The sequence below is a fragment of the Mustela lutreola genome, chromosome 8, assembly GCF_030435805.1.
Source record: "Mustela lutreola isolate mMusLut2 chromosome 8, mMusLut2.pri, whole genome shotgun sequence".
Taxonomy (NCBI): Eukaryota; Metazoa; Chordata; class Mammalia; order Carnivora; family Mustelidae; genus Mustela; species Mustela lutreola.
The window spans coordinates 129,695,027-129,717,784 of record NC_081297.1 but is presented as its reverse complement, the minus strand read 5'-3'; the positions used below and the strand labels follow the sequence as shown (position 1 = coordinate 129,717,784).

The 22,758-nt window shown below is 38.4% G+C and overlaps 1 protein-coding gene across 18 annotated transcripts in view; it reads left to right on the top strand.

Moving 5' to 3' along the window:
* The window catches only part of ANKS1B (ankyrin repeat and sterile alpha motif domain containing 1B), a 1,139,726-nt gene that overhangs the window by 799,717 nt on the left and 317,251 nt on the right, over positions 1-22,758 (top strand). For all 18 annotated transcript variants that reach the window (XM_059186617.1, XM_059186610.1, XM_059186607.1 and 15 more), the window contains one exon: positions 20,138-20,236. In XM_059186617.1, the coding sequence (XP_059042600.1) occupies positions 20,138-20,236 (99 nt within the window). The remainder of the gene's footprint in view (positions 1-20,137; positions 20,237-22,758) is intronic.

The following is a 22,758-nucleotide window of genomic DNA, read 5'->3' as shown; positions in this document are numbered from 1 at the left end:
TCCAAACTCATTTTATGAGGCCAGCATCACCTTGATCCCAAAACCAGACAAGGATCCCACCAAAAAAGAGAGCTATAGACCGATATCCTTGATGAACACAGATGCGAAAATACTCAACAAAATACTAGCCAATAGGATTCAACAGTACATTAAAAAGATTATTCACCACGACCAAGTGGGATTTATTCCAGGGCTGCAAGGTTGGTTCAAAACCACATTTCTTTAACAAGTATTCACTGAGCAGTCACTGTATGCCAGGCAGTGTGCTCAAGCTGGGGATAAAATAATGAGAAAATCAAAAAAAGATTCTCTGCCGTTATGGAGCTAACAGGGAGACAAATAAGTCAGTAGATGATGCTCCTTCATGAAAGTATTTAACCCAGTAGAAGCAAATCAGTCAAGAAATCACGGAAGAAATAATGAAAAGGAACTACTTAAGCAAATAGGTGAAGATAGTGGAGAGAGGGTGAAGAGAAACAGAGAGAGACTTCCGGACACAGAGAGCAGCATTGCAGGGCCAAGGAGTGTGAGGACATCCAACCTTCAGTAAACCCCAAGTAATATCATTTAATTCAATATAACAACTATTTATCTGGTATCCACCATTTGCCTAACCTTCTGCCAAGTACCATAAAAAGTAGAAAAGATGCGTACTAATATGTATCTTTCCCTGGAGCATATATAAGCTCATTGGGCCCTCAAAACTGAACATCTGAAATATTAAGAGAAGAGAAGAACCCTGGATCATATAGGACAAATTACCAAAATCAGGCCTGGAGGATAATATGTGGGGAAGAAGAGATAATAATATTGTCTGGGGCTGATTCTAGCGAAACGTGTTACGGAATATCCAATAAATTATATTCACTATTGCTGTTTGCCATTTAACGTCTTATTAAAAAAAAAAAAAAAAAAAAAGATCGGCATATAATTTCTGAGCACTTACTTCACCTTGCTCACTACCTCCTTCCATCAACACCCACACACCCACTCACACATACACCCATACAGCCACTTGTATTTAATCTGTAACCAAGTTTCCCTTGTTTGACCTTTATCATCTCTCACCTAAACTCTATCACAAGCCTCCAGTTATACAATAAAAAGTCATGGGAATGTAAGGTTCAGCATGGTGACGATAGTTAATAACACCGTATTGCATACTTGGAAGTTGCTAAGAGAGTAGATCTTACAAGTTCTCATCACAAGAAAAAAAGCTTTTTTGAAATATGTACTGTTACTGCAGTTAACTAGACTTATGGTTGTGATCATTTTATAGTATATACAATTATCAAATCATTGTGTTGTACACCTGAAACTAATATAATGTTATTTGTCAATTTTACCTCAAGGGGGGAAAAAAGAGCTTTTTCATAGATCTACTGACCTCAAATCTTCTTTTCAAATTCACCCTCAATCCCGCTGTCAGTAATCTTTTAAAAACATATATTTAATAATCTTCTCTGCCTAAACACTTTTGAGAGCCGCCAGGTTTCCTATAGAGTAAATGCAGTGTCATCAACCATCATTCAAGCTCTCTTGTTCTCTGGGTCCAGACTGCGTTTTCAACTTCATCCTCTGCCTGTTTCCCCCTGCCTTCAGGCCACGGTCTACTATAGAGGAACTTCTGCCTAAAAGCCCATTCCTAATATTTATTAGTGTTTAGGTACTGATGTTAATCACACATACATACATATTAGAATGCCCTACTAGATTTTGCATCCAAGAGGACAGAGACTGTTTTATCCTCATTAACCCCTCATGGCTCGTAACTAAGTGTCTAATAAGGATTGGATTAAATTGATGTATTTTAGAAAATATAAATATATATCTGCACATGCACATGTATATCTATCTATGTATCCTCTTAGTAGGTAGCTATTATTTATGGTCCATTGTCACTGCTAGAATAGTTGCCAAAAAAAAAAAAAAAAAAAATCACCTGCCCTTCAGGGATTTAATAGCTTAGTAGAAGAGCGATATGAATGAGTCAAGGAGATAAAGAAGATGAAAAGACAAGGTTTCATAAAAAGGCATCGGGGCAGTTGCTTGGTTGACTGAATCCCTTTCTTGTTCTAGAAAGTATTTTAAATAGCTTATAAAAATAACATAAAAGACATCAAATAATTTATAAATATATATGTAAGATAAAAGTAAAGCAGAGATAAGGACTATCAAGGAGTTGGACCTTGAAAGATCAGTCAAATTTTTAAGAAAGAAATTGAGGTAAAGGTGAGGACATAAGAAATGGAGAAAGGAGAGATGCAGCAGGCATTCATGGTGGATAAGCTCAGACGACTCACAAGAGGGGATGTTGTTGTAAGACTGAGGAATGTGAAGGTAAGATTTGGAGACTTGGAAGACCATCATCAAGGAATTTTTATAGGAATACCCAAGACAAAGAATTGCCGTCTGAGTGCAGTCTGTCAGGAGTTAGATGATGTGAATCTGTAGAAAATTCATTCAGCACAATTGCCTAACTTTTCCCACAAGTTTTGCAGCTCAGCTTGAGGAGTAGAGACAGCCTGAGAATTGACATGTGTCCATGATGGCCCAGCCAGGGGCTGTGTAGGCCTGCAGGGTCCTCCACCCCCCACACGCCCCTTCCTCCAGGTGCAGAGGACGCGTTGTCTTACTCAAGGCCTGCCTCTCCCCTTCCATGAGTTTTCCTCCTCTCTTGTACCTCAAACTTTCCCTCTCCACAAGTATCCTCTTCCTTCTGCCCGAAAACTTGCTTAGGTGTCTCCTATTCTTAGGAGAAAAAAGAAAGAAAAGAAAGCAACTCTCCCTGGATCTTGCTCCTTTTCAGCTGTGCTCCAAATTTTCTCCTCCCTTACTCATTTCAAACTTCTCAAAAGAGTAGTCTATATTCACTTTTTCCACTTTTCTTACTTCACAATCGTTTCAGATCTGGCTTTTGTTCCCACGGTTCTCCCAGAAAGACTCCCCTCCTGACCTCTCATTGGCTGCTCTATTTTACTAAATCAAAGGAACTTTTCCACTTCCTATAGGATCTCTCTGCCATATTTAACAGCTGGTTCATGTCCTCATTTGTGAAACTCTATCCTTTTGGTTTCCATGGCAACATACTCTCCTTTTCCTCATTACCTTTGTCTTCTCCTTCCCTCTTTCAGGGTGTCTCCCATGGGTGCTTTCGTCCATCTCATAGTCACCACCTAGACTCTGGTCACCTCCAAATTAACAACTGTCCCCTCAAACCTCTCCTCAAACGTCAGCCTTGCGTCTTCCATAACCTCTTCCTCCCCACTCCACCTCCAAAGTCTTTACCTCCGTTTGAAGTCATTTCTCACCTGAGTCCTTAACCACCAGTCACCCCAAACAAGAAACTTGACAATCATCCTTGCTCTTCCCTTCCACTCACTCCTACATTTAATCAAGTCCAGCCAGTTTTAACTCGTTAGTATTTCTTTAATTCAACGCCATCCTTGCTACTACTGCCCTAGTTCAGACTTTCACTGTCTCTTGTAATATGGCTACAAAAGCTTTTTAAACAGGCTCCAGCTTCTCACCTCCAGTTTTATCCCTTCAAATCCACACTTCAAATAGCCACTGGTGTATGTTTTCTAAGTTGTAAATCCAGCCTTCTCATTTCTAGGTATAAAACCATGCATTCAGGGGTGCATGGGTGGCTCAGTTGGTAAAGCATCCAACTCTTGGTTTCGGCTCAGGTCCTGACCCCAACGGTCATGACATTGAGCCCTGAATGGGGCTCCCCACTCAGGAAGAGTTTGCTTGGATAGTCCCTCCCTCTGTCCCTTTACCCACTCATGCTCTCTCTCTCTCAAATAAATAAATAAAATCTTTAAAAAAAAAAAAATTCACAAACTGCCCTGAGCTATAGGATGAAGGCCATTTAGTACCCTAGTTGACAAAGCTAGCTACTTGGTCTTGTCCTGATTAACGTAAACTACTAGTTGTTTTTCACCCTCATTACACTGTTGGCTCAGTGCCTTTGTTCATGCTATAACCCATCCCTGCAATGCCCTCTCCTCCCTACCTCTGCCATTTTTCTATATCCTCGCTAACTTTTACTAATCATTTAGTAGGTAACAGAGATGTCACCTGCCCCAAAATATCTTCCGTGATTCATGCTTATGCCTTCAGAAATCTTTTTTTCTGTATAACCATAATTACTGCACTTTCTGTCACAAATAATAATTATCTATTTATGTGCTGTCTCCCTCCCTGCCCCTGCCCTCATTACTGTGCTCCTTTAGGGGAGAGAGCATTTTAATAACTTTTGAATTCTCGATGCCTAACAAAGTATGTGCAGCATGATAAGCACTCAGTACATGTTATAAAAGGACAGTATAAATAAATGTTAGAATGAGGGAATGAATGAATGAATGAATGACCTCAGAAGACCAGGCAAATTACAATTATTTTCATAATTCTAAGCCAATCTCTAAAACTACAAATGGAAATTGTATCTAGTTAATGTCTAGTGAGAAACATCATCCTTCGTAAGGTTAAATGACCTCTATAGTTTTGAAGGGGATGGCCCCCCTTCTTAGAAAGGTAAAGATAAGGGCACAGATAACTGGGTAGAGAATAAGCTGTTCATGGGTCAGTCCAGCCGTGCTTCCTAACTTGAGCTTACAGATATTCCAGATGTACCTGTGGAGTGATGCAGGGACCAGGTGATTATGCAAAACTTACACACTGGGAGCATGTGAGACCCAGTGCAAAATAAAAATGTAGGACACCTCATTTAAAAAGCGGAAGTAAAAGTGCCATCAAAATTACATAAAGACTTTTTCCTTTCTTCCTTGTGTTTTTCCAAACTTGCTATGGTGTTTTTTAATTTACTACTTAGTATTCTGAGTAAAAAAAATTAAGATTTTTTTTTCTTAGTACGAATTTTGCCATTTGTTTTTATATTGTGAAATGTCAATTATATTTTTATTTTTATTTTTATTTTAGGATTTTATTTGTTTATTTGACAGAGAGCACAAGCTGGGGGAGTGGCAGACAGAGGGAGAGGGAGAAACGGGCTCCCAGCTGAGCAGCAGAAGCCCAATATGGGACTTGATCTCAGGACCCTGGGATCATGACCTGAGCCAAAGGCAGTTGTTTAACCAACTGAGCCACCCAGGCACCTGAAATGCCAATTTTAAACACAAATATCAAAATATTTAATTTGTATGTAGAATAACCAAAATCACACAATTTCTATTTCATAGCTTTAATCCAAAGGGTGCCGTGAGCTGGCCAAAAGAGACAAATACAAACCAAAATGAGGAAGGCTGAAGGCTAGAAGGAAAGAAGGTTTCCAGGCAAGGGAGTGCTCCCAGGCACAGGATACTTGCAGGGAATTAAGACCCTCGCAGGCCTAGAGGACCTGCCTCGTAATGGACCCTGGCTCCTAATGGAGCCTGGACCCCGCCTCCTAATACAAACACAGTGCCTCACTGCAGAGCCTGTTATCTGCTGAGCTCTCCTTCCAGTGCCCAGCTCCTGGAACTGGGCAGGGTCTGAGGAAATCAGGATAGACATCTCCCTTTCTTAGAGGCCCATCATTTGAACCTATGGGTGACAGTGGACCTCCAGTGATTTTTAAATCTATGTGTCAGGACATTCTTTGTATCTGGATTAAGGGTAAACTTTGGTTCACTGGCCACCAGACATGCCATGGTACTTGCAGCTTGTCGGGGAGTAAGGGAAAACATAGCACACCCTGAGGTGCCATAGAGTGTGAATGCCTAATCCCAACCTGTCCTATGCCAGTGTCTACAACTCTGCTGGAGGTAGAGAGTGGTGCAGCAGCTGTTTTAGGACCAAGTAGAGAAGGGGCCAAGTGGGGCCCAGGGCCAGTGAGCCTAGGAAGCGCTGAAGAGCTTTTCAGTAGAACCCATCTCTGAGTCATGGTGAGAAACCCAACACATACTCCATTGTCCCATCAATCTTCAGTTACAAAATAAAAAGTCAGAGAAAAAATGCTGAAAAATTTCAAGACAGCAACCACAGAGCATTAAAACTCTGAGCACAGGGCCCTTCTAAGCCTGGGGCCCAGTGGGATGCCCAATTAAGCGACTTGCCCATGGCCAAAACGCTAAGTAAATGGCAGAGCTAGGAATAAAACCTACATTTTTTTTTTCCACCACACAAGCTGCCTCTTTCAGAATAGACTATTTCTGGCAAAAACAACATGAAACTAGAAGATTTACAGCTCTATGTTCTTAACGGGAAAAAAAAAAATGGGAAAAAAAGTAGTTCCTAGCAGGCATGCTTTATTTTTAGCAATATTACTTTATAGTTTATGAAGCAATTCCATAAACATTATGTACCACATCCCTAAAAGGTAGGCGTCATTGGTATCTCCATTTTACAGATGAAGAAAGGAAGTTTACTTGCCCGAGTCACTCAGCTATTAAAAAGCAAAACCGCGATGTGAACCCGGAGCTCTAAATTCCATCCTCTTTATTAATCTCTAGTTCCTCACTAGAGATAGTGAGAAAGAGAGTTGATGCAGACCATGGGGCTAGTAAGGAGAAACTCCCCCCATCTAATCTCTGTGAGGCAATTCCATGTGGAAGACACTTGTCTGGAAACTATGGGATGTGGGGGCATCTGGTTATCTGCTCCCATCATTCCCTTTATTGCCACCTCAGTTGCCACAGCAGCTCTACCACTTCTGTGTGATCTCAGTCAAGTTTCTAGTCATCTCTCGACTTCACTTTTCTCATCTGTAAAACGGGAGTATTAATAATAGTATCTATTTCATAGACTCTGAAGACAAAGCAATCTCTGGCTCACAGTCAACACCTAATGAATGATGCCAGTCATTATTATTATTACTACTGTTGTTGTTATTATTAATTCAGTGAGTGCAGTTGGCTGAACTCAACCAAGTCTCTGTCCTCTCTCATCATTATATAAATGTACATTAATACTCAACATTTGTTTAAAGAAAATAACTTCCCCCAAACAAGGAGAAATATTCTTCAAACAATATGAGTAAATGAGTAGATTTACTCCCAGCTAGAACCTCCAGAACAGATGCTGTCTTAAAGAGGAACATCTGGTCCAATTTTTTTCATTGTTCAGCTGAGAAAATAAAGTCCCAAGGAAGTTGAAAGACTCCCAGGTTTACACAATTAGTGATAAGTCAGGACTCCTAATTTGGTGCTCATTTCCAATGAATGTTGTTTCCATAAGACTAAACTAACTACATTACTATCACTGCTTTGAAATATCTCTACTTTTTCATAAGGCAACATGCTTATGAGAACTGTATATTCTTCTTAATTTATTCACTGTAATTGACCATGATGATCATTACAGTGATTACTATACCATAGGTAAAGGTTTAAATTCATTTGTGCTCCTTTTACACATAAACCAAAGGCTACACCAGTATTATTTTCACAGTGTGTTCTCTTTTTCCCTGTCGGAAAGGAAATATTTTTGAGCCATATGGGATCCTAATTCTCTGAATGCTTTTAGATTATCAGATGTCTCAACTGACAGTCCTGGATGAAAATCAAATCATGAGAATTTGCAACACTGAAAAAAATTAAGAACATTTTGGTGTTATCGTGTACCGGAAATTCCATCTTTATCCTTTCTTCAATTAGGGAAAAAAAAATCAGACATCCTCAATATTAGAATTTTCAGCTCAAACTTTTCAACCCTTTTGCTACAGACTTATTGGTGAGCCTTAGACTGGATATCTTTTTATAAACTTATGGTTCCTGGTTTTTTACTTAGTATTCTTTCTTTCAAGCTTTTATTTTATTCAAAAGTTCAGCAAAATATAGCCAATAGAGAAGATGCAAAGATGCTTAAGTCATGATCATTTCTTCCAAGAATTTTTCTATCTAATGAAGAACATGACATATAACACCAAGTAGAAAGAAATAAGAGATTCTGTGGCCTGTTAGCATCTGCTTTGACTTAGACAAAATATGTCCATTTCCAATAATGCTCAAATTAATATGAAGGAATTTGTGATGGTTTTGGTACCAGTAAATATTTTGGAGGTAAAACTAAAAACTTCTCTTTAATTAGAAAAACTAGACAAGGGGGCATTTAATAATATTCATCATGAGAAAGGGTATCTCCCTTTCTCCTATATCTTGTTCTTGTTTAGTGAAGAAAATGGTAGGAGAAAATGAAGAAGGAGTATCCTTCATAGTATAGATGCCTATACAGAAAACAGGGGTGTTTGTGTGCCTCGCACAGATCTTCTCTTTGTATTCAACCTAAGGCCAAATGGTAGAGCTACACAACTCTACAACAGTCCAAACAACTCTGAGTTGTGATTTTGCTCAGTGTTCTTTAATCCTATGGTTGGGTCAGCTTCCTGCATATCTAAACAACAGTGACCATCTCCTCATCCTTAATTCCAGTGCTGTTTTATGTCTTAGTCCATACACATACCATAGACTGTTTGGCTTATAAACAGCAGCAATTTATTTCTCAGAGTTCTGGAGACTGTAAGTCCAAGATCAAGGCACCAGCAGATTTGGTGATTGATAGGGGCCCACCTCCTAGTTCATGGATGGCCATCTTTTCTCATCTGTGTCCTCACATGACAGAAGAAGCAAGGGTGCTCTCTGAAGCCTTTTTTATACAGCATTAATTCCATTCAAGAGGGCTCTACCCTCAACACCCAATCACTTCCCAAAGGCCCTGCTTCCAAATATCACCACATTGGGAATTAGGTTTCAGCACATGAATCTGGGGGATGAGGGGGACACAAACATACAGTGAGTTTTCCCAACACCACATTTTTTATATAAAGCAAGCAAAAACAAAGTTTTCATGGGGAATAAAATGTTTTCTACTGAAGATATTTCAAGAACAATGTCTTTAAGACCAAAACTAAAACCAAAAATAAATGTGGAGAAAAGTCAAGAATATTCTGGTCAATGGTTTCAATAGGGCAATCACCTTCACTGTCCACCAAAGGCATTCCAAGTTACCAAGGACCTAACCACAAACTTTGGCATCTCGAGAGTTCAGGGAAAAGTCACATGCTCAGGCCAACCTAACAAACCCCACAAATGCTCTCATTGTTTCTGTTCTGTTAAGATTATAATGTGTCCAAGTTTTAAGTGTAAAAATCCTTTCCCATAAAAACTCAAATTTATGTAAAAATGTGCTTCCTTTAGAACTACGATGACTCCACAATCTCTGGATGCCTGTCCTCTTCAATTAGAAGCTAAAAGCCACTCCCAGACTTAAAATCTGTCAACCCCATGAACACTTTGGTAACTTCACATCCAGCAAATGTGAATAGAAACCAAAATCCATAGAAAACAAATTCCTTCAAGTAATTATTTCTGTGAGATTGCATAATTTTAAGTCAAAATTAGAACGAACAGAATCTGTAGATGGATACACACACACCCTCCCAATTTTGTTATGATAGTTTTCATTCTTTCTAATATCCTTCTCCACACTTCTTTGTGGTTATTGCACCCAGGTCTGTCTAAGGTAAATACCTTGATGTCTCAGCTATGACCTCTATTACATGCCATAGTCCACATCCTTGTCATTATTTTCCCTCACAACAGATCAGCATTGGCCAGAGCCACTTGTATGCAAAACTCAGAGACAGCTTTAAATAACATTTCTTATTTAGGGACTAACTCTCCCACAACTCATGCTTGCCTGCTTACAGATGTCCAATAGGGTTCTTTGTTTTTGCTGGTTAACTAACTGTGAACCCATCTCTGCCACTTTAAATGAACAATTGACCACACTCATCGGGGGAAATCCACAGCCACTTTCTTATGGACATAAAAAGATACCAGGTGAATTTCTCCCTTTTAATCAGAAAAGCAAAAGTTTTTCCAGAAGTTCCCCAGTGGGCAAATTTTGTCACATGTCCACCCATAGCTTCAAGGGAAGTTGAAGCATTGAATTTCTCCAGCCTGCATGGTAGAAGATAGCAAGGGAGAAGGGGATCAGCCTCACAACTATGTCTGCAACTTAGAAATAGAAATGGTGAGTCCATGGAGTATGGGTGTTTACATTTTAACAGGTGGTATTCAATCTCTAGCCACAGTTGTATTAATTTAGATACTATATCAAAGACCATTTTGACTTCTGTCTTTGTCATCTGGACTTTCTTTTTGATTCAAATGAAAGATTATATTTAGCTTGGAAATTTGACTCTCTAGTGAGGCCAATTCCTGTGGTTCTCCAACAGGTCATATTTCATCCCATTTTCCTCAGATTTCAGGGTCTCCAGGCTATCATTTCAACTCAGGTTGTTGAGTTCAGGTTCCATGTCACCCAATTCCTCCATCCCTTCTTTACACCATAGCCAGAGTATGGTAAAATATATGTCAGTTTATTTCCTTCAGTGTTTTCGATTGCACTTAGAATAAAATCAGAGCCCTTATCAGGATCTCCACTATCTTCCCTGTTTCCCCTCCATTGTCCTCTTTCCCCTCAATCACTGTATTTTGTCTTTTTAGCCTTCAGTCTATTCCTAGAATCTCCCTGGCTCTTTTCCCACCTCAGTGCCTTTGCACCTGCTGTTCCTTCTACAATGCCCTTCTGATGGCTCTTCTTGTGTTTTGGTTGCTCCTTTTAATCCCTCATTATCTCAGTTTACATGTCACTTCCTCAGAGAGGCTTTCCTGACCATTCCTTCTAGCATAAATCTCCTTTGTAATTTTTTTTTTTTTTTTACCATGGCACTGTATTAATTTTCCTTAGAGCAATTTTTATTAGACATGTGAACTTGAGCAATTATTAGCTTCTCTGTGTTTTCAATTCTTTATTTGTAAATAAGGGTAATAACTGTACCAACCTCAGGGGTCTTTGTAGGCAATAAACAAAATAAAGCCCTTAATATTTCTTGGCCTATATAAAACTTTGCTAAATAATAATTACTTGCATAGTTTTTTGTTTCGTTATTTTCCTATTTTCCCCACCAGACTATAAACTCTAAAAGCAGAGGGACCTTGTCTGTTCTGTTCTTAGTGTGTCTCAGAACCCAGCCTCGTGCCTGGTACATAGTAAGAGCTCACAAAATATTAGATGAACAAATATATGTTGAATAAATGAATTAGTGGCAAATCCTATCTCTGTGGTAGCTCTGATTATGGATTGGACTCTGCTAGCTCATTTCCAGTGTTCAATAGCCTCTGCTGTAAGGGTGCCAGATTAACCAAATAAAAATATACAATCCTATGTAAATTGGAATTTCTGTGTTTTATCTGGCAACCCTACTTTCCTCACTACTACCTTCACCCTTAATGAGCAATACTTTATCTTTCTCATTCTTTCCCTCCCTGCTTTCTCTTCCTCCTACACTCATTTGACGTTTTCTTGAATACAGTTCAGTATCAGGCAACCTCATCATCTTTAAATCTGTAGATATCCACTCCTTGAGGACAACCATCTCTTTGATGGTTAATGAGTTGCCTTTATGACCAGTCTTCCAATTCTCACAGGACCAAATTATCCACCTTCACTGTGACAGCCTTCTTCAGCCTGGATAGCCTTCTCAGGGGACTGCAACTGACTCTTTTCTCTGGATTCAGAACAGGTTAAGTTAGGAACACAAATGTCCTTAATACATTCCCAGGCATTTTCTACCTTATTAGATAATTTTCAGACATCCTGGCTTTGAAAGAGACATAAAGAAAAGAAACCCAACATGGCCTTTCTCAGTTGACCAGAAAAGATAGTTTGACAAGGCTCTACAGAAGAGCTGAGAAGTGCCAAGTCGATGCCATGCTGTTCTTTTCCACCTCCCAGCACAGTCCTGGCTCAGAGTATGAGAACTTAGTTGGTGCTTTAGCCAGACTCTGTCACTTAGATTAGCATGCTTGGCTCTAGATTATGTTAAGACAGTTGGAAGAACTAACTACTTAACCTTTCAGAAGGTAAATAATTTATTTGAAATAAAATGTGTTGGAGAAACCATGGCAGTCACTCCCAGTGGTCTGTCAATATATATGTGAAGCTATGGTGAAAATAGCATCACAGGAGTTACTTCTTGGCAGTATTACACATCCTCTGACTGGAATCTCCATCTAGAAAATGTCCTCTACTGAACATTTGGTTCCTTTACTGTAGCGAAGGAAACATGAGTGTCACGGTCTCAAAGAGTAAAACGTTGATCCCAGATCCATTGTATTTTAACTGTGTGAAGTTGCTAGATGGTTTCACAGTTCTGGGACTTAGTTTCCTTGTCTGTGACATGAAGGTATTGCCTCCTTTGTTATAATGGGTAGTAAGGTTTCTAAATAAGGTGGACAAAGTACCTGGTACTCAGTGAGTCCTCAATGACTGGTAGTTAACACTACTCATTTTAGGTGCTTTTTCTACTTCATAGTGTGTGGCTGTGTTGGTTATATTTGGTAGCAAATTCTCTTTGTTTCTCCAGAGAGGAGCTTCCTTTCAGAATTCTGTACCACCAGTGAGAGATCACTTGCAAGAGGAGCCTGTTGTAAATATGAAGGTGCCATGTTCCTCTTCTGTTAAGAGCAGGGTGTCCAAACTAATCTAATTGCTGCTCATTTTTCCATTATGAGGCACTGGGGAATGTTCAGCATATTAGATAGAAGAACAAAACTCAGATACCTGCCAAGATTATGTATGGCCTACCCAAGGAAAAACATTTTTTTCATCTTCACAGCTTGTGATTGGAAAAGGACACAGGACAGCTGCTAACTGTTTTCATCTCCACTTTTGGCATGTTCTTCTAATAGCTCTCCTGTCGCAGTCTGCAGCACAGTGGGAACTAAACGAGTAGGACTGAGGTATCCCCCCAGCCCCCTGCTCAGATTCCGCTATTGGGAAAGACCATTTAAAGCATTTAATATCCGCCCTACCCCTTTGGGAATGGTGTAACCCAGCTAGACACCACGCTTCAAAAGAGGGAAGTTAAAGCTTTGCAGTTAGTTAGGGAACATTTAGACCAGAAACCCCCCCCACGTCCCTGCCAGTCCCGATTCCAGGATTCAGTGAACAGAGAGGACTGGAGCAGAGGAGGGAAGAATAGGTCAGACAGCTTTCCAAATTCTCTTCTATAAAGATAGATTCATTGTTGCTCAAACGTTGTGAAATCAAATGTAAAATATGTCGGAACACTTGCCTTCAAATGTGAAATTTATATGGCTCTAAAGCAAAAAGCAAATGGTTTAGGTCTAGTCACATTTTTTAACTGAATCTTTTTTCTCCGACACTATCCCTACTGGAGGCAGTATTGGGAAATAGTCACACAAAAGGCTCCTATTAGCTAATGGAACAAGCACCTATCTCAGAGAGCTATGGTGAGAATTAAGTAAGATAATATATCTAAGGCATTTAGAACAGGGCCTGTCTGGGGAACCTGGGTGGCTCAACTGGTCAAGCGTCTTCCTTCAGCTCAGGTCATGATCTCAGGGTCCTGAGATAGAGCCCCACAACAAGCTCCCCACTCAGCAGTGAGTCTGCTTTTCCCTCTCATTCTCACTTTCTCTCAAATAAATAAATAAAAATATTCATAAATAAATAAATAAATAAAACGGAACAAAACAGGGCCTGACACGTAATAAGAACTCAGTAAGTGTGTAATTTGCTTTATGCTTACATCACCTGCTATTGGTGTGAAAATTTAAAGAAGACAGTAGGTCTTCATAAGCTTCATATTTTCATATGCATGTATCCAGAAAAAAGTAAGAATGTAGAAATAAGTTTTGTTCACAATCTCATTCCTTCTCATAGGACTGGTGGATTAACATCCTTAAAAAAGAATAGGCTTCCTCTTGCATCTGTGAAACGTTTGACCAAGATAGAACAGATTACTGTATAAATGACTTTGAAGTCTTATACATAATTCTAAAATCTACATGAACACACTCAAATGAATTAGAGTTGTAACTTATGAAATCATCAAACCTTGCTCAATACTTTGACAAATAAATACCTGATTACTTCAATTCCCTCCCTCTCTCTCTCTCCATAGCTTCGGAACAGATATTTCAAAGGGGAAATAGAAGTGAAAAATAAAGAGGGGAAAACTGGTAGTATAAAACTCATTACAATCATGTTAGTAACAAATACTAATCTTAAAAAATAATTCTAAGATACAGCGTATTTATTAAAATAGATACATATATAAGATGCTCTCTAACTTATTGCTCAATAATGTGACATTTATTTGAATCAATGATCCATGTTGTCTAAAGACTCTAAGAAACTCTCTTCGTAAGCTAAGAATGTGAAAATCTAGTTAAGCCGTGAACAAGAAATTCCATTGCGGTAGACAGAACATTTTCAAATGGAAGGCTAAGGTAGAGGGATAAAAAAAGTATACTGTTATTTCATTCATGTAAGAGAGGGAATTAAAATTGGAAGAAACACACACACACAAAATTTTTAGTTGTGTAAAATTGGAAGAAGCACATTATCCATTATCTGATTACTTACGGTAACCCATGTTTCCATCTGATAAACAAAATAAAGCTTTCCAACACTGTCAGGGGAATTATAAATCTGGGACTTATCCCAATAGTTACCATCCTAATCATGCAGAAAAGACTGGCATTCTGTTTACTTGTAGGTTGATATCAAATTGACTCAAAGCCTTTATAAAAGCTAAGAGGTATGTTATTCCACGAACATTATATATAGTTTTATGCCACAACATCATTTATGCTGTAAAAAATATTAAAAATAATCCAAAATATGTGTTTCCCTGTGTGTGAGTTTGCAAGATCTTGCTATCATTCTATTATACAAATATTCTGTTTTAAATATTTCGGGCCACACAAATTGTGGAGAAGAATCTAGTTTAGTTAATTATAGAGCAAAAAAAATTTTTTTCTCCAAATTGACAGAGTCCTATCAATTTTTTCAGTCTTGGACTGAAGAGAGAGAATAAATAACATCCAGCTTAAGGTTATATTAAAAATAAACAAGTTCCCTGTGGTCCTTAAATATGTTTCCCTAGCATCTGTAGGGATTTATTACATATAATAGGCAACATGAAGGAACATTTGCTGAATGAATCTGATATGGAATTGAGGTTATGAAAATAAGAGGACTTTTCAAGCTGGAGTTCTGAGAGACAGAAGTGATCAGATCAGTGATCAGATCAGAGAAGATCAGTTTAGATATTTTTGAGAGAAGAATTCAATAAGTAGCTATTATATTTCTCATAGAGCATTAAGAACAAAATACTACTTTTGATTCTATTTGGTCAAATTGTTAGTTTATCACAGCTGAAAAAAAAATCCAGTAATACAAAATATTCTCCCTAGGGTCAGAGAAACTTGAGTTTCAGCTCTCAGAGCATAAAATATGTTATTTTTTCCCCATTCCATGATTTAAGAAAGCAATAAAGACCCCTGGATTAGATATTTCTTGTCAGTAAAAGGACAGCTATTCTAAAAAACACTGTCTTGGGCCTTTGATCCTTCTAGTAAGTCATTAACTAAGCAACTTTATCTGCTGATTATTATTCCCTAAGTGCCTTGTGCAATGTGCCTGGTAGTGTGCTAAGAAAATAAGAAATTACTCCTTGATTTGATTTGTCATTTTGATAGCATAGATTTCTAGTCCCATAAGAAACACTAATGAAAATAGAACTGCTACTAATTTGTTTTAATGACTGAAAAATTAGAAGAAAATTTGCTAAACATCCTCAATTTTATGTTCATGAACTTTGACTAAGAAGCACATCAATTATATCCTGAGGATGACTCATGAGTATTTCTGACTCCCTGTTCTGATTCCCTATCAGTCCCCATTTTTTTCCTTATGTGATTCAACTATAGTTTCAAAAGAAATGCCTTTAATTGTGGAAAAGCACTGTCTAACAAAATTTTCTTTGATGACAGAAATCTTCTTGTTTGTGTTGTCCAGTACTGTAGACACCAGCCACCTGTGGCCAACACATTTTTGAAATCTGGTTTGAAAAGAATCAACTAGATATGGCAATTGAGACATCTTTCTCAACATTTGGCAGAGAAACTCTATGGGGTTATTGTGGTGGGTTGAGGAGTAAATGGGAGATAGGAAGTACACACAGCATGCATACTAGGGATGAGGGGGTAGACAGTACAGTGTAGTAGTTAATTAAGCAAAAGACACACATCATGGAGCTCTACTCCAAAAACCTTTGATCTGGCAGTCGTGTGAAAAAGGAAAGAGAGAGAAAGCCAGAGTTTACATTCAGCTATTACTGAAGGGGGTAAAAAAAGATAAGCTGTGATATTTCTAACATTTAGTAAAGGCAAGTCATAACATCAGAATAAATTCCAGCTTCCCAGGAAGAATGGAAATGTTTATTGTCTTTGATGGCACATCTGTTACCCAAGTGCAAATGAAATGGTTAGTTGTAAGATTTGAGACATTTGATTTTTTCCTGAAAGGCTTCCTGTAAGAAGCCTTGATATTACAGACTGAAGGCATTTTGTCATTTCTTTTAATAATAAATGTTATAAGTTCCTACTTAATACTGAGATTAATTTTTCCCCCCCAAAAGTGCATTCTTGTATTTCTCTATAATTACAATTGATCCTTGAACAATGCAGGGATTGAGTGCTGGCCACCCCCCCACCCCCGCTGCCCCGTGCAGCCAAATATCTGCATATAATTTTTGTCTCCCCCCAAATTTAACTACTAATAGCCTACTGTTGACAGGAAGCCTTTGTAATAACAAACAGTCAATCAACACATATTTTGTAAATTACAAATATTATATGCTGTATTCTTACAATAAAGTAAACTAGAGAAAAGAAAATGTTACTAAGAAAGTCAAAAAGAGAAAGTAGATTTGCAGTATTGTATTTATTGAAAAAAAAAAAAGTTTAAGTGGACCCACACATTTCAAACCCATGTTGTTCAAGGGTCAACCATACTTCTTAAAGCTAACTTTAGGTTGCAAGCTCTGAAACACTAAAATGTCATTGCAATGTAAATGTAACTTCAAACTATACAATCTATATTTACATATAAGGATACAAATTGAAAGTTAGAAATTACTGAAATCATAGCATTTTAGAACTGAATGTGTATTCATTGAACTGCATTTTACGGGTGAGGACCATGAGACCTAGAAATAATATATGACTTAGCTAAGTTTACCCAAACAAGATTCGGACCCAGATCTTTAGACTCCAAGCCTGGTTGGTGTTTCAAAAAAAGACTGGCTAGATGATGCACCAGGATATTTTTGGTATCTCTATATATTGCAGTAAGAAAGAAAATAGAAAATTTCTAACAGCATGCCTCATTGGGGACAGAGAATCCTTTTCTTTACATTTCCACAATTAGTACCATTTCCCCTTGGGCACATTCTCACCATTTGCACTGTGCTTCCCAAATTTTCACTCATTTTTCAAAAGTGTTTGGTAATTATTCCATATGCTAGGAAATTTGACCCAAAGAGAAGATGTCTAACTTCCCTACAATTTTTCAAAAATTTTCCTCCTACTGAAGATAGAGAAGATGGTATATTGGTAATTTAGAAGAACAGTGGTTTTTTTAAGGATTTAATCCTTCAAACAATTTCAGTATTCAAATTTTCAGGATTACCTGTAGATAGTAGGTATCTATAATTACTAAAGCAGAAGATACACTGACAGAAGACAAGCACAGACACCCCAAGGAATGTGTGTGAGCTGATGTTGTGGGTTGTTAATTTAGCCCATAGAAAACCTGATAATGATCTAGCACATAGACAGACAAAGTTTTCTGTTTCTTGTTTGTTTGTTTGTTTGTTTTTTCTGTTTTTGTTTTTTAAGATCCTTCTAACTCCTTTTGGAAACCCTATAAAGACTAAAAGTCAAATACAGAATAGTATCATATATCCTACTCATGACATACTAGTCCATTTCTGAAAATAATAACACTTTCTCAAAATGAGGCCATTTATATTCTTAGCCATGCTCTACTGTGTGCACAGAGTAATTTCTTGAGAGCAATGTTTCCTGTGGCATTTTGCCAACACTGGCTTTATTTGTTTTTCATTAGGCTTTTCATTATCATGCTGCTATATACCTGGATCGTTCTGCCTCCTCTGAGAAGGCCAGGGTAGCTTAAACATAGGAAGGATACCAGGAGTAGGTGGAATGTTTTTGTCCAGTGAATGCCCATTTTAAATCTCTAGCTATGGTACCATTCTTATGGCTTTAATCTTTCTAAGAACAATCAATTACCCATTTATAATGCAGTCTGATATTAAATTGTTCACATTCATCTCTTCTGTCCCTATACAGGGAAAGATACTAATCTCACTCTGTACCACACAAGACTGGCCCACCCTCCTTTATTACCTCAGGAAAGGCATCATGATTCACCCCCATTGCCCAAGCCCGGAAGTACTGTGTATTCTGCATTTCTCCATCATTCCACATATTCAGTCACTGAGTCACACTTGATAGTTTCGAACCCACTCATGTCTTTCTGTTTCCCATGACTACCACTACCTCAGTCTAAGCCCACATTGTCTCTACAACAACTATACTAACTCCTAATGGTCTCCGTGCTCCCAGGATTGCCCTTTCGAATTCATTCTCTTTTGCTTTAAATATCTGTGGGTACCCATTGCTCTCCATAAAGATGTGTTCTGTAATTCCTACTCATAAATGTTTTTGTTACACATTAATAAGATAGTTTCATTTGTCCAGAAAAAGGAGTGCTTCAAATTTTGAACTTCCTTATAGACCCCTCAATTTAAAGGGAAACACTAGCTTACAGACTACAAAAGACTAAAATTTAGGAACAAAATAAGCGACCTGTAAGTTTCTGTATTAGAATATTAATCAGAGGCATAAAAAAAAAAGTCATTGAAATCAAAGAATTTCAGAATTAGATTGGTTCTTGGAGATTGTATATCTCAACTTTGTCATTGTACAGGTAAAGGAACTGAGCCCTAGCCACTAAATTGCCCTAAAACTAAACTAAACTGATCTTTCTAAATTTGGAATCTCATATGTAATCCCTGTCCTTAAAAATCTGTCCATGGGGATGTCTGGGTGGCTCAGTTGGTTAAGCGGCTGCCTTTGGCTCAAATCATGATCCCAGGGTCCTGGGATCGAGTCCCGCATTGGCCTCCTTGCTCAGCGAGGAGCCTGCTTTTCCTCTCTGCTTCTGCCTGCCACTCTGCCTGCTTGTGCGCTCTCTCTTTCTCTCTGTCAAATAAATAAATAAAACTTGAAAAAAAAAAATCTGTCCATGGCTCCTTGTTATGGTCAGGATGAAGTCTGAATTCCTCAGGCTGGTGTGCAATGTGCATATAGTCAGGCTTTGGCTTACCTTGACAGCCTTAACTTTTGTTCCTCTCTCCAACTCATCCAAGAACCCAGTGCTTCCGAATATGCTATGTTGTTTTTCACCCACGAGACAGTGTATGTCATTTCCCTGTGTCCTGCTCTGTTGAGTGCTAAGTCCTAACCATGCTTCAGATACCTGACCAGACATCACCTCTATGGAAAACATACACCCAGATCCCCTTGGAGTTCTCAAGCATGTGTCACCATCATAGCACATTCACAGCATTCTACCTGCCTTTGAAAATCTGTTTTACATCCCTGGACTGGAAAGAATAAAGGCAGTTGTGGGCAGGGACCTCCAAATTATTCATTGTTGTATCCCCATATCTTGATCAGATGTCTGGCATTCAGTATTTTAAGATTAATTATTAATTCCCACTTTTAACCAGCCTAGTATATTTCAATTTTTTAATCAGTCCTCCTCTCAGTCTGTTTTCAGGGGAAGACTAAAAACCGATTCATTCATGTCAACATATAGGGAGGTCACTGAAGATCCTGAATGGCAACTCTTCTCAGAAGCATTTGCATTTTTAGGGGAATGGTTTTAGAACACAGGAATGAATCCCCAATGCAGATAACCCCATCATAAATAGTGAGCCATGACAGCATTTCTGAGAGGAAGGAAGCTTTCCTAGGACCTTCAACTCAGTCACATAGGTGACCTCCAAATTGCCCTCACCCTCACAGAAGAATGACTCTGTTTTTGTTTGTAAAAATCAGCTCACTTATTAGTTATTTTTCTCTGCATTAAATAAATCATTATTTACCCATGGTAATAAATAATATTAATATATTAATAAATAATATAAATAATAAATAAATAATAAATAATCATTATTTACCCATGGTAAAAATACCTGATTTTAACATTTCTGGGTTTATTTCAGGGAAGCAATGTTATGGAAGATCAGGATTTGTTGGAAATTGGAATCCTTAATTCTGGGCACAGACAAAGAATTCTACAGGCAATCCAGCTCCTTCCAAAGGTAAGCAATGCTTTCTTGGCCTGGCCCCATGTACAGGAGTCTTCAGTCCAGATATGAAAGGGCTATTGGTACTTAGGACAACATCTCTACATATTGATGCAACTCCCAAAAGCGGTTCTTTTTGTAAGTCAGTCAGACTTACAAGACCACTGTGGACCAAACTTGGCTTTAGGTGGATGACAAGAATGTCATACAGGACCAGCAGGGCACCTTCAGGGCTTCTCTTCAGTGCAAGTCCTTATACTGGTACAAACATCAGTCCAGGCCCCTCAGGTGACAGCTCAGGTACCAGAGGACAAGATCAATATTTGGTGGGTGTGGGAATGTTCCTGAATTAAAAGCCTGAATAAAGGCAGTTTATCTATCTCTTGTACACCCAATAGTCTTTGCCTTTAGGGGCAAGGGGTCTGCCTAATTATGAGTCATCACTCAAGGAAAACCAAAGTATCAAATCCCCATCAGATATTTATAGCTCATGTATAAACCCTCTCAGTCTAGATGCAATTTGCAAGCCAACATATCATTTTAACTATAAGCCCTATGTTACCTAGCAACAGAGTTGACCTTCTGTTTCCAGATAAGGTCTCATAGGAACCTAAAGGAAGAGGTAGGATCTAAGCACTGGTCTTTAAGATATGTAGGACTTTAACTGATAAGGAAAAGGAAAGCATTTCAGGGATCAGCAGAAATCATATAAATATAAATATAAATTGCCAAAAGTATTAAAGGAATAGTGACACTATGTGATTTAAAATGCAGTGGGATTTGCGCAACAGTGTGAATGTCTTCAATCACTGCCACCAAATTATACACTTAAAAATGGTTCAGGTGGTAAGTTTTGTGTTATGCTTAAAAATAAAAAAAAAATAAACATAGTTTTTTAAATAATTTCTTTAAAAAGAAAAAAAAAATCCAGTGTGATTAAAACAATTAGAGAGCAGAGAGTACAGCCAGAGATAAAGCAGAAAAAGTAGATTGGGTCAGTCTGTGTCAGGCTAAAGAATTTGAAATTTGTTCTGTAGGCTCTGAGGAACAGACATGACTGGACTGCTTTGGGCAGTCAATTTTGGAGGCAGTATACAATTGGCATGAGAAGGAGGGAAAGTTGAAGTAGGGTCAACCAGCTGGGAAAAGATTCAGGGGGCAAGACTGAAAGCAGATGAAAAGTTAGACTCGCAGCTAGATGCAGGAACGTACCATATATTTTGTGCTCTCCTTTGCTCTTTTCCTTCCTGATGAGGCTGTAATTTCTCCTCAGAACGAGAAAGATAAAGATTAACCACTGTTTCTAAGGAAGTGATCTGATGAAATTTGCCAACTGACAGTGAACTGAGTGTCCACTGATAGAACCTTACCACTTTTGCAAATTCGAGGAGAGTTACGCATACAAAAGGAGTTTGATCATACAATTTTCTACAGTAAAAGGAAAAGAATAAAACGGCCTTAGAACTAAATCCAGAAGTAATTCTTATAAGTGTATTGTTCACCTCACTACTTTTGTTATCTTAAAATATTGCTTCTTCAGCTAGTTTGCTCCTCATTCTCTGTGAGGACTTTTACACTGCTATACCCCCAACACGGAGCCCAATGTGCAGCCCATGGTAGGCACTCAAATCCATAAGTGACTACCCTCTTGTCATAAGGCTGCCTGTCAAGTTAAGCTCAAATAGTTCCACATCACTTCCTTTGTGAAACTTTCCCTAAAATGGAACCACGGTCTTTCACCTTGGTAATTATCACCTGGCCCAAACCAACCACCATTAAGTGGACTACCAGAGTAAGTTCTCTCTATCATCTGTAGGTTGGATTACTGGAGTCAATTTCTCATTGGTTCTCTCTAGCTTGGATAATTCACAGATACCTAATCTCTGTCCTTGTTACCTTTCTTATCACTCTATATCTGAATTTCCACACAGCATCCAGAATGATCCTTCTCAAATGTAAATCAGATCATGGCACACCCTGTTTAAAATCTCCAGTGGCTGTCCTTCTCACTTAGAATAAAATCTTTATCGCAGCCTACAGAAGTCAATAGGATCTGGCCCCTTCCCACCTCCATGGCCTCATCTCTCACTCTCCCATTTTCCTAAACTCTAGTTATGTGGTTTCTTTTTGTTCCAGAATATACCAAGCTCATTTTTGCCTCAAGCCCTTTCCATACTGGTCTTTTTGCCTAGTAAAAAGACTTTTATTCAGATTTTCATACACTCGCTCCCATATATCATCAAATCTCTACTCAGCTGCCATCTCCTCACTGAGGCCTTGATGACCTCAAAGTCATACTCCCCACATACCATCACTGTTTTCATATTACCCCATTTTAGTTTCTCCATGGCACTTCTGGCTACCTTAAGTTATAGTATTTATGTGTTTGTTTTTTCCTTATTCTTCATCTCTTCCCCAAGATGCAGAGTCCATAAGCTCAGGGACCTTGACTATCTTGTTCCCTTCTATATACCCAGCCACTAGAGCAGTGGCAGTCACATCATAGGTGGTCAGAAATGTTTGTAGAAGGCAGTAAT